This window comes from Tachypleus tridentatus, chromosome 2 (assembly GCF_004210375.1).
Source record: "Tachypleus tridentatus isolate NWPU-2018 chromosome 2, ASM421037v1, whole genome shotgun sequence".
Classification (NCBI taxonomy): Eukaryota; Metazoa; Arthropoda; class Merostomata; order Xiphosura; family Limulidae; genus Tachypleus; species Tachypleus tridentatus.
Window position 1 is genome coordinate 81,274,013 of NC_134826.1, and position 13,224 is coordinate 81,287,236.

Genomic DNA, 13,224 nt, shown 5'->3' on the forward strand with positions numbered 1-13,224 from the left:
AGAGCAAAGAACTTGAAAGTTGACATTTCCCCTTCAACTGTATAACTACATTCTCATTGAAGTTACAATGCTGTGTAACAGTTATTAAGAAAGGCTTTGAGATGGTGTTAAAGTTGAAATCTGTTGACCTTTATGAACATTGTTTATATATATTAGTGTGCAAAGCTAGAAGTGTAAGGAAATTTGTACATTTATTCCATAAAGTGTATTTTTTGTAGGTTACTGTAACTCCTCATAATCAACTTTCACACACGTTAAAATCCAACAGTAGAAAAAAAGTAAGTTGATTTTGCTCTTATTTCTAAATTTAGAAATGTGAATTGGTTGAAACAAACTTTTTTGAGTATTGTAATTAAGTACAGAAGAAATGTTTTTATATTTAAGAGTGACTGAATCACATTTATAAGGATTTTTTTAACTTTAGAATGCTTCTCAGGGATAATTGAGATAATGTGATTGTGTAGTTTCAAATATCTGAAATGATAAGGAAGTTAATTCATAAAAATTAACATTAAAACAACAAATGGCAAGTTTGATTATTTAACTCAACATTTTGAGCCTTCTTTTTTGTTACTATCCTGGAGAAAGGCTTAAACCTTATAAATTTAGATGAGTAATTAATGATGCCATATCTTGTTTGAGTATTTACTCATTTTTTGTCATCATTTGCCATTCTTTGATAGGATATGTGTTTATTTTCTATTGCCTTGTATTACATTCCTGCATTAAAGGGTTGTGCTTAATACACAGTTCTTTTATCAACAGGCTATGATTTCTCACAATTTTTTAAAAGCTAAAGTTCCTATGTGAATTTAGTAATTTCTATCAGTATATATATTTAAGAATTAAAAAAAAAGATTTAATCTAATTTTTATTTACATGTTTTCTAGTATGAAAAGTTGTGTTGTTGTTAGACAAGTTAATTTTTTTTTTAGGATGAACTTTTGGAAGTATTACCAAATTATTTTGATGTACCTTATCTGGAAGTGTTACCATATTCAAAATCAAATTCAATTTTCTATGGCTTGTTGAAGTAAGTAATATGTTTAAAGTTAAAAAAAATTAATTAATTTCGTAAGCTGAGAAATGTTTTTGAATATTTTTTTCCTCTTTATTTTATTTTTGTTTAAAAATTCATATAGTCTATTTATGAACTCTTGCTAAAAAAATAATATTTTAATAAATAGATTCGAGACTTGGTTTGCTTTGTTTTGAATTTTGCACAAAGCTACATGAAGGTTATCTGAGCTAGCTGTCCCTAATTTAGCAGTGTAACACTAAAGGGAAGGCAGCTTGTGATCACCACCCACTGCCAACTCTTTTACCAACAAATAGCAGGATTGGCCATCACAATATAATGCCCCCATGGTTGAAAGGATGAGCATGTTTGGTGTGACAGGGATTCGAACCTGCAGTTCAAGATGTAAGCTTCTAAAAGTACAGATGTTGGCCATGAAATATATATGAGTATTATCATTGGTATTCGTGGATTTAAATAATCTCAGTGTATTAAATTCATAGACACCAAATGAAAAAACTGATGGGTAAAAAGATTGTATTTTCAAAGAGAATGTGTGGTCAGATTAAACCAATAATGAATAAATAGAAAATGATAATTCTTCTGTATTTTGGACAGCAAATATTTGCCTCTTGTTGTTGCTCACAGACCAGATTGCCCTTCATTAAAGATTAATTGTATTAGTCAATTATTTTGTTTTAAGAAGTCTTTTTTTACAACAGTACTAGATAAAATTAGGTTTAAATAGCATTGTAAATGGTATTGTTTCATAGGTAAAATGATTTTGTTTTTGTAGAAAATCTTTGCAACATTTAGAATGTTTTCATATTTTGATCAGCTACAATTTTTGTGTGTGAAAAGATCATTTTGGGAAATGATTTATTACCACTTTTTTTATCAAATAATTGTATTTTTAATATGACTGTTGTTATAGTTCAAGTTGATTTTTTCGTATTATAGTTATAAAGAGACCAAAGAAGTACTAGCATGATATTTTAGTTTTTGAAAATACTTTGCTGGGACACACATACACAAAACTCCTCAGTGGCACAGCAGTACACCCTTGTGCAAATTAATTGAAACAAGTGGTCATTTTACAATATTTTCAGCATAGCGGCCGGTGTAGGGTCGCTGGACCTACTGATTTCCTTTTATAGTCATTTTTTCATAAAGACGGCATCATTAGCTGTGTTTTATTGATCTATTTTTGGAATATACGACGAAATTTTGAGGAATATTACGTCATTTGAAATTGCGTTAGAAGGGCAAGGAGACCAGTCACAAAACAACTTACTAAGTCAATGAAGAAAAAACGGTATCAATGGGGTCTGAAATACAAAAACTGGATGCAAGAACAATGGAGGAAGGTGTTATTCAGTGACGAGACTCATTTATTCGTACATGGTCAAAGAAGTCTGCATGTTTGCAGATCTCCAGGTGAGAAACTTCAAGAATCTCACATCAATCAGTTCATAAAACATCCCTTGAAGAAGATGCTTTGGGGCCTTTTCAGCTACTATGGCATTTGAGTCTTACATATCATAGAAGGTATGATGCGAGGACCACAGTACATTGAAGTTTTGCAGAGAAGAGTCGTTCCAGAATTGAAAATGGGATTTCCAGATGGATCTGGCATTTTTCAGCAAGATCTGGCTCTGTGCCAAACATCGAAACTTGTGAAGAATTTTATGACTACAATGGGAATAAAGGTGCTGAACTGGCCTGGAAACTCTCCGGACTTAAATCCTATTGAAAATCTTTGAGTGATTTGTAAAGAAATACTTCAGGAAAAAAACTGTACTACAAAAGATAAACTAATTGAGGTGTGTTACCGCAATCCAAAAATTAGTAAAGATTACAGACAACTTGTGGACTCGATGCCAAAGTGGATTAATGATCTTCTGAAAAATAAAGGAAGTCATATCATGTATTAATTTGTGAGTAATTTTTGGATTCTCAGAAATAAAATGCAAAAAATTGAAAAAATCATAATTTTCCGTCTTGTTTCAATTAATTTGCACAAGGGTGTATGTCTGTAGATTCACCCTGCTAAAAACTGGGTTTCAATACCTGTGTTGGGCAGAGCACTGATAGCCCCTTGTGTAGTTTTGTGCTTAATTCTAAACAAGCAAACAAATACAAAAGTGGCAGTTTTGAGACATTTGTGAGTTCATAAACTAAACTTGAAAACAACTGTAATTCTATTGTGTCATCAAACCTTTTGTGAAATAAAATTAAAACACACCAAGTTCAATATGTTTTGACTAATTCTACTAGAAGATTGTGCTTCTTAAGTTTTATTATTCAAAATTATACATTCTCTCTGCTTTTACATAATGATTTTGACAAGACTTAGACCTCTTAATCCTCCCTTTACTTGCTTTGTTCTGTCCTGTCACATTGAATATGTCTTTGTGTAATGGATTACATACCATCTACTTGTAACATTTGTAGGCTAAGCAGATAGTTTTCATGTAGTATTATCTGTACTTTCTCTGTTATCTTTAGTCACATCGAATGTCTTTGTGTCATGGACCACATACCATCTACTTTTAACATCTGTAGGTTAAGTAGATAGTTATTTGGAACTGTGTATTGTATAAAATATATTTATGGTACTTTCTAAAATATTGGTCATATTTTATCTTGTGTAATTTTTTTTAATACTGATGTCTGTTTCACTCCTCATGATCTTTCTTTGTCTTAAACTGTGCATTATGCCATTTACATTGTAACATTAATTTCTCCTGGAATAACTAACTGTTCATGGGTTCTATAGTGTAATGTTAATTCTATTTGGAATATCTAACCTGTTGTGAGTTACATGATGTGATATCCAACTGATTGCTTGTTTAATGCCATTATAAATTTTGCAAGCTGAATTAAAAAGCAGTTTCTAAACACTGCCCAGTATGATATTTTTTTTAAGCTAGATGTGCTTTATACTGCAAGTAACTTTTCAGTCAACAATAGATAATAGAAACATCCTTTAATTTGCTGCTTGATAAACTTGGAATGGTGAGTTTTCTCTGTAAAAATAGAGAATTTTGAACTTTGTGACTTGTAGAATGTCATAACATGATCTTTGTCAAACATTTGAGTTTGTAAAAACAGATGCTTCTAGAATGCAAAAGCATCAGGAGCTAAGCTTCAGTAACTTTCCATTGATGAATAATATTGCATATTCACAATGACCTGTTTAGAACCATGTGTTTTCCTCCTTCTTGTACCTTTTAATAATGATTTCTTGAAATATAGGTTTTCTTACTCCTGATGGAAGTTGATCAGTTAATGTATCAGTCTTTCTTCATTGAGTTGGGGTTGATTGTGACCCCTGTTCATCAGTGAATACTAATAATTGTGCTTGGTTCACTTACCTGTTAAACACTTGCACTTGTGGAATATTTAACTTTGTCTCTATCGTAGCATATCTCAGTTTTGTAAAACCTTTTTTTCTCTCCTTAATTTCCATAACTTAAGTTTTTACAAGATGCTTTTTTTTCAACAAAATTTCATATTTTTGTTTTAATAGGACTTGGACAATCATGAAAGTTCATGGTACTTCTTGAAATTTATGTTTTAATATTACACACTATAGACCAGGAGCTTTTATCTCTATTGAAGACTGTGTATATATATATATATATATATATATATATATATATATATATCAGACTATTTAATATCCCTATGACTTCATCAGTAGTTAGTGATTGGATGTATAATTCTCTATCTGTCTTTATATTGTATTAATAAAACTTCAGTTTAATTTGATTCTCAGATACTTATTTTTTCAAAATACAAATTTTCTTTTTTATAAATCAGTTTCCTAGCTCCCACATATTTCAAATCTAGATAGAAATATTACTTATGTGTGTATATTTAATGATTTATTACATTTTCTACACCTTTCTAAGGTGTAAAATATTAGGACATTCACTCACACCTTACAAGACACCATCATGGAAATGGTTAAAGATCAAAATGGACATCACAAAGTTCTTTCCTTAGTGACACATTTTGGTGTTACTTTTACCCTCAGACTAACATACAAATTTTATTTTGTACTCTTTAGATGATTTAATAATTATTGTTATCACTACTGTTGTGTATTCTTGACTTCTAAATGGTTTCAAATATTTACTTTGATTTTTATGGCTAGTAATGTATGTTTTTAGCTTGATGTTAGAATGGATCCAGATTTTGGTGGCTTAACAACAGTTCTTTCGTGGACTGTTTGTTAGTGTAACTTACCAACCAGTAAATGTGATATGGTTAGTCCTTGAAGATTAATTATCCACACTTGACTTCTTTTAAGCCACTTGAGTTTAGTTTTTTTGGCTAATACTGTAGATAAATGCTACTTGGCGACTTGTACTATAAATAAATACTACTTAATTTCTCATACCATAGATAATTGCTCATTAATGGATCATACTATAGATAAATGCTAGTTAACAACTCCTACTTTATATAAATGATACATGATGGCTTATAATACAGATAAACTGCTTAGTGACTCATATCACAGATAAACCCCACTTGATGGCTCATACTGCAGGTAAGCTCTGCTTGATGGCTCATACTGCAGGTAAGCTCTGCTCGATGGCTCATACTGCAGGTAAGCTCTGCTCGATGGCTCATACTGTAGGTAAGCTCTGCTCGATGGCTCATACTGCAGGTAAGCTCTGCTCGATGGCTCATACTGCAGGTAAGCTCTGCTCGATGGCTCATACTGCAGGTAAGCTCTGCTCGATGGCTCATACTGCAGGTAAGCTCTGCTCGATGGCTCATACTGCAGGTAAGCTCTGCTCAATGGCTCATACTACAGGTAAGCCATTTGATAGCTCATACTACAGGTAAGCCTTGATGGTTCATACTGTAAGTAAACTCTGTTTGATGGCTTATAAAAGTTATAATACAGATAAACTACTTGATAGCTCATACTACAGGTAAGTTCTGCTTGATAGCTCATACTACAGGCAAGTTATGATTGATAGCTCATACTATAAGTTCTACTTGGTAGCTGATGCTACAGGTAAGTTCTGCTTGATAGCTCATACTACAGGTAAGTTCTGATTGATAGCTCATACTACAGGTAAGATCTAATTGATAGCTGATACTACAGGTAAGTTTTACTTGGTAGCTCATACTACAGGTAAGTTCTACTTGGTAGCTCATACTACAGGTAAGTTCTACTTGGTAGCTCATACTACAGGTAAGTTCTGCTTGGTAGCTCATACTACAGGTAAGTTCTACTTGGTAGCTCATATTGTAAGTTCTACCAGATGTAATTCTTTTTCTCATGAGTTGCAGATACCTGTACTTTTACTGATTACCACCTCCCTATCTGTGTATGAAATCAAGTAAGAAGCTGTTAAAGGAATATATTATGTTTGAAATTAATGTTTTAAGAGACTTAGTAAGGTAAAAAGACAGATTATGCTGTACTGAGACCAGTAGCAGGTGGCACCACCTAATAGCAGTATAACTAGTTCATAAGTACTGTGTTTTGGGCTGAAAACATAAGTAGGCCATATATACTCTCTTTCTCTTTTATATAAATAAAGAAGTAAAAACATTAGGTAAAAGTGTAAGTAGATGTGTTAAAAGGAAGGGTGTTAAAATTAGAGAAACATTTTTACATGATATACTATTTTGTATTTAATGTACTCCATAATGAAGTAAGATATGTTGTTTGAGAATCATTACATTTTTGATTTAGAATAATTTTAGTTATTCTTTCCAAACCAGAACTTTTATTTTAAAGATGTCCAGCCCAACTTGTATGTAAAACCATAAAGAAAATGTATTGTTAGATTTCAGTTCTTGATCAGGGCATGATGTGATGGTTACTTGCCACACTATGAATGAAAATATCCGTGATTCACGTCACCTTGTCACAAGGTTATATTCTGCACTTTAAGATGTATTATAAGAGTGATGGTTAGCAGTAGGTGCTGTTGACCAGCTGCCTTCCTTCTAGTCTGTTGGTTCAAAGTTAGGATGGCTAGTGCAGATATCTAAAACAAACTTTAATTTCTTTCTGTGCTTTCAGCTGGGACATGATTTGTTAAGAATAGGTACAGATAAGTGTAAAAACAGTTGAAATTTTGTGGTTACTTATCAAAATAATAAATAAGTAATCAAATTACTTATAGATTTATTGTAGCTGTATCTAAACTTTGTTCAACTTAAACTAAATTTATTCCTTAAAAAATGTAATATTTTCTCAGATTTGTGTGTGTGTGTGTATGTAACATGAATACAAATTAAACAGCTTGTCTCATATTAATTGTAGCATATATAAGATTTTGTGCTTGAAGCTGTTAAACCTGATAAAGGAAAAGAGTAGACATTTTAAATATCATATCTGTTGTTTATTGAGGAACCAGTACTGGTTTTTTCTTTTAACCTACGTGAATGAGGAAGTAATTTGGGTAAAATAATTAAGAACACGCACATGTTTGCATTTTTGTTCTTGAATTCTTTTTTGCAAGTAATATATTCTGTTTAGTACTTTTTATTTATTTTCAGGAAACAGTTAGCAGAGCTAGATACAATCCAAGAAAAATTGACAGAACAAATGAATCAGTCATCAAATAAGGACACTTTAAAAAAAAATGGTATTAATTCACATGAGTTCCATTCCTCTGCAAAGACACCTTTGCAGAAAAGAAGCATTGCTTCACAAAATTTGACAAAGGTTGATGAGGTTCAGAAGTTCCAAAAGATACCTACAGCAAAGGGATCATCTGTCTCAACAATGGCTGGAGAAAGTAGTCATGTGGTTCCAGACAGCTACAATCAGAATAAAGAGTCTATGGGGAATTCCTTGTCCAGAACTTTTCCAACTCAATGTATTCAAGCTGATGAAGAATCCAGAGCAGCTAATTCAGCTGTTTGTCACGTCACTGTCAGTTCAACTCACCAGTTTCTTTCACATAACAACAGCAGTTTTACTAAAGGTAGAGTCTGTTTAGGTCGTTTATCAGAGTTTCCCATTCTTTCTCCTAGTCCTTTTAATACATCTCATGGATTCAGTTCAAGCCAGCAGTTGCGTAAGGATGATCTTATGGATTCTCATTTAGAAGTGTTTTTACCTGAGGATCACCTGTGGAGTGGAGATGCTGATGATGATGAAGACAGTGGATATCCTGGAACTGGTCAAGCTGATGAAAGGTGGTTGAAGAGTAAGCATTCTAGAACTGTTGGTAGAGAGAGAAGCATAAATGGTTCCTATCCTCATGAAAAGGAAAAAGTAAATGAAGGGATATATGTACAAATGAGTAATATGGCAATAAATAAAGAAAATAGTTGGACTAGTGACAATCCATCATCACCACAAGAAAATGATTCACTTCCTGAAGGCTCAATTAATTTCCAGCAAACATTTAGTAAAACTAGAGACTTTATTACACTACCCATTTGTACATCATGTGGAATTCGAAGTTATGGTAATGAGATGAGAGCAGTCAGTCCAGATCTTGGTGAGATGAAGACAAATGATACCTCTGAACGTGTTCTTGAAATTGTTCAACCATTTTCTCCAGTTTCTTTGGAGGTACAGCAGGTAATTTCAGCAAGTGTTAAAGACAGTTTCTGTAGTGTTGGTGCGACTACTCAAGATCATACCTGTATGCAGGAATTGAGCTTTTCAGAATTGTTCAAAGTTGAACAGGAAAAGAAGAACAAACATGTAGAACACAAAGAAAACACATGTCCTACAACTGATGATGTCAGTGATATGACAGAAGAAATGGAAGATGTAGAAAGAAGTAAAGTGAGCTCCACAAGAGAAATGATTTATTGTAATAGGGATACGAAGAACAGAAATGAAAGTCCTTTTTCAAGTAGCAGTTGGACCACACACAAATTCTCCACTTTTCCAAACTTTTTTCTTCCTGCACAAGATTTGGAAAAGTCTGTAAGAACTTTCAGAAGAACTCTACTGATACCATCTCAGAAAGAGGTAAATTTGAACATCTGCACATACTATTTCAGAAAACCTTTGTCAAAAGTTTAATACTGGTACTAAAATGATTAGAACTTGAAAGTTCACCTTTTATAAGCATTTACAGTATAGTTTAGTATTTATTATATTTTTCTAAAGGTTAAATAACAGTAATCATCACAGAATTAATTATTAAATTGATCCTCAAATAATTAGTAGTACTGGACTAATTTTTAAAGAATGAGGAACACTAAACTACCCACCAAATAATGTGTAGCATTAATCTACAAAATGCATAACGTCTGCTTTGATGAAAGAAGGTTTAAGTAAACAGATTGCTATGTATGTAGCCAATAAATTATCAACTTCATATAGAAGTTGAAATATTGTTTTATTTTATTTCAAAAGGCAGTTGTGGTCTATTAACGTTTTCAAACCTGTACGTCTGTTGTGCCTAAATTTCCACTAAAACAATTCATTAGTTTTTCTCACTGATCTCTCATCCTTATTTGTTTATATTTTTTAAAGATTTGATTAAATTGAGTTTTGCTTGTTTTTACCAGAAAAAAACAACTAACATCCACAAGGGTTTGTGTTAAGAAAAAATATGGAATTACAATATTTATAAGTTATATTTGTGTTTGGACAAGCATTAATTTATTGTAACAGAAAAAAGTTATTGTTAAATACTTAAAAGTTGAAATGGTTAAGAAATTTAGTTTTATTTTATGGACCTGCCATACATCTTTGATTATTAACTTCCATAAATATTTATTCTCGTCTTTGATTTAGGAAGTAAATTCAGAAGATAAACTTAAAAGTGGAAGTTTACAGGAAGATGGATATGAACTGACCAAAGAAGAAACTCAACGAACACATCAAATTTTATCAAAGTCTCTGTAGAAATCTGATTTAAAGTCAACAGAAAGAAGAAGAATTTGATACACATGTAAAAATCAGGAATTAATAATTGAATTTATTTTAAAATAAATTATTGATTAATTAAAAGAGGTGTGCTTGTGTTTTTTAGGATATTTGATTATATTTTATGATTATTATTTAAGAATACTCTGTTATTGTAGCATAATATGTGAATATATATTTTCCTGTTAGGTAACAGGGACCTGTATATGTACAAGAAGTGTTTTAATTATTAAAAAGAGCTACAGGTTTAGTGAGTATCAAGGATAGATTATGTTTAGGCTTGTTGGTTATTTAAATGTAAAATGTTTTATGTGAGAATTTCAAAATTGAAAGGGTAAGAAAGTGGGCTGAACATGGTACAGCAGTGTGCTGGACTTTGGATCTGTGTGTCCAACATTAGTATTTCATTACTGAAATAAAATGTATAAATAATCACAATCTCATTTAATGGTCATGAATGAGTTATAAGCACAACCATTAAAATCTACTATTTTGTCAGACCAGTACAGGTATTGTTAACTTTGTTGCCTTCCTGTTAGTGTAACAATTCAAAATTAAAGTGCAGGTAGCCTTGAAGTATATTGCACAAAATACCCAAGTAACAAACAAATATGTTAATAAGGTATGAATGGCTAAAGTACAGTGGGACCCCTCTAATCAGGCCAGTTTGTCTCAGTCCGAAGGTGACTGCTTTAGAGTAGTTCCACTGTAGTTAACATGTAAAGTCCTGACACCTTTATGATGTATGTATCAATGTGTAGACACAATAGTATTCATCTTGTACAAATGCAAATATGTTCTTCTAAACTCTGTTCACTTACCTAGTCTACGTAGAAACTCCAGTATGTCTATACAAGCTCTGTTCACTTACTTAGTCCATATAGAAACTCCCTCATGTCTGTGTAAGCTCTCTTCACTAACACAGATTTGTTGGAACTAATGTAACAAGAAGTGTTAATGAAAAAAATCCTTCTTCTTATGTGCTGTGAAGCTAGAAACCAACATATAACTGTGTACAACACCTAACTGAGATGAAACTAGCTGGATTGGTAAAATGTAACCATACACATTTGCAGAAAAAATCAAATTTCCTACGTTCGGTGATTTAAAACAATTCCAATAATCAGTTTAAAACAGATGGATTTAAAGCAACTGTATGTTGTGTATGCTAGTTCTGGTCACCAAAATACTAACCTTTTTTTATGCACAAAGTTAGGTACTGGGCTGTTTATGTTGTGCTCACCATGTGAATCAAAACCCTACTTTTAGTTTAATAAGCCTTCAGAGTTACCACTAACCCACTGGAGGACACCAGTGTTTTTAAAAAATTAAAGCACTGAACTTATAAATAACATATAAATACATCAAACTGGTTTAAAAAAAATTAACCAGAAAAAGGGCAAGAAAGAAAGATGGTACATCATCTCAGTAAACATCATCAGGTCTGACTCGTACTACCAGACCAATGAATAGCAAGTTGGAGTTCCATCAGTGCTTATGGGCAGTTACAGTCATTGACATAATTAGTTAAATAGGAAAGAGGCAGTCACTTTGTCCAAGACTTGATGGCCAAGAAAAGAGAGGAATAGATGGACGTGCTGGAAAAATAAGTTTTTGATGAGAGTATTCGAAATACTTTATACAACAACTTTCTGGTCATATGACTTGAACTTGTGGTAGAAGAGATGCTAGTGGTAAACTTAATTCAAGTTTCCTTTCAGTTTTGATGCCTGATTTGCCAAACATGAACAGAGGCCTGCTGGATAGCAATGTGGTTAGAAGGAGTGGGATATCTGTAATCAGTATCTTAAGCCAATTTCTGGGCCTTCTATGCCTGCTTACAGGCTAAAGACCACTATGGACGAGGATACAGAGAGAAACGTGTCAAAGTTTTAGCTACAGAATGAACAGTTGCTTGAACCATGAATCACTTAATATATGCTGGAGTCAGTTGGTCTGTAGCATTTGGGTTGGGTTGCATCAACCATGGCTAATTTCCCTCAAAACTGTAGGAAAATGATCACTGCCCCATGGGTTACAATAACCCTCCAAGAAAAATGAAGGAGAATAAATAGATCAATAGCAGTATGATATTGACTAGATGCCTGAAAAATATGTACAAGAACAGCATTGGAGACAGGTTATGATCTGAGAGCATATACTCCACAAAACGACCCCTCACATCAATATCAGCACAACACCAGAGGAGGTTGCATCCTTTAACATCTCCCAAGATAAAAAAACAAACAAAAAAGAAAAGATAGCAAATGTTTGAGGAGAATGTCGAAGTCCAACTGATCACAAGTCTCTTCAGGATACAAGTAAAGACAACAAGCAATGATGGTATGACCCAAGGAGGTATAGATGATTACAGCCTACAAGGGTGTATCAAGTTGCACAGACAAGGCGTGCACATGCTGGTTGACCAGCAGTGCCACCCCACCATGGACTCATCCATCAAACAACTTGTCATATAAAGAAAACTGTTGAAAGGTGACAATATTAGCAGGTTTCAGGAAAGTTTCCTATAAGAAGAGACAGATATATAAATTAACCAAGGCCTTAATGTCATTTAAATTAGAATGAAAAACTTGACAATTCAACTGCATCAAAGGAAACATTTTTTTACTTAGGTGGAGAAGAACCTTTCTGTTTATGACCACACCATTTTTGTTTAATAGAAGGTCTCTTTTCATCCATGGATCCTGTCCTGAGTTAAGTGGGCAGATCCCTGCCAGTTGAAATAGATTCCACTGTCTGCAGGCATGAACTAATAATCATTTTGCATCTCAAAGAAGATGCACCCAAGCAGGCACCAGAAGATGGAGCCGAAAGAGATGAATCTTGCCCTTCACTGGAAGCAACAGTGGGGATAGAGGTAGCAGAAGTTGACTTGTCAACTCATTTATCCATAGAGGGTAAAAAATTCTTCACATGGTGAGGAAAAAAAAAGACTTTGAAGGAAGCACAGAAAGGTCCATCAGCATACCCACTGTAGCGGATGTGTGGGATCCATGATAAAAGGAGAATGGTTCAGCACCCACTAACCCCACACACCATGGAGTCCTATGAGGGGATGAACTACAATGCCAAACAAGAACACTGCAGCAAAACCAGAGCTTCATGAGCCCTATACTCAGACACCATGTCTATGATACCTGTTGAGAATGCCCAACCGTGGTACTCAGTTAACCCTAGTACAAAAGGACAGCCAATTGACACTGGAGGCCATCTTAAGGCCACCTGTCTACAGGTATTCAAGGCCAAAGTGGTGTTGCAGATACCCCCAGACAACAATCTACCACCAGGATACTCTTCTCCCCTTTAC

At 33.4% G+C, this 13,224-nt stretch overlaps 1 protein-coding gene across 12 annotated transcripts in view; it reads left to right on the forward strand.

The window, feature by feature from the left end:
• Positions 1-9,980, forward strand: part of LOC143244343 (C2 domain-containing protein 3) — a 99,609-nt gene extending 89,629 nt beyond the window's left edge. For 11 of the 12 annotated variants that reach the window (XM_076488831.1, XM_076488834.1, XM_076488835.1 and 8 more), the window contains 4 exons: positions 219-278; positions 936-1,033; positions 7,556-8,990; positions 9,765-9,980. In XM_076488831.1, the coding sequence (XP_076344946.1) occupies positions 219-278; positions 936-1,033; positions 7,556-8,990; positions 9,765-9,875 (1,704 nt within the window). In that variant the 3' untranslated portion in view covers positions 9,876-9,980. Of the gene's footprint in view, positions 1-218; positions 279-935; positions 1,034-7,535; positions 8,991-9,764 lie in introns of those variants that run through there. The other variant, XM_076488844.1, reaches the window with a different exon arrangement.
• Positions 9,981-13,224: the final 3,244 nt, after the last annotated feature.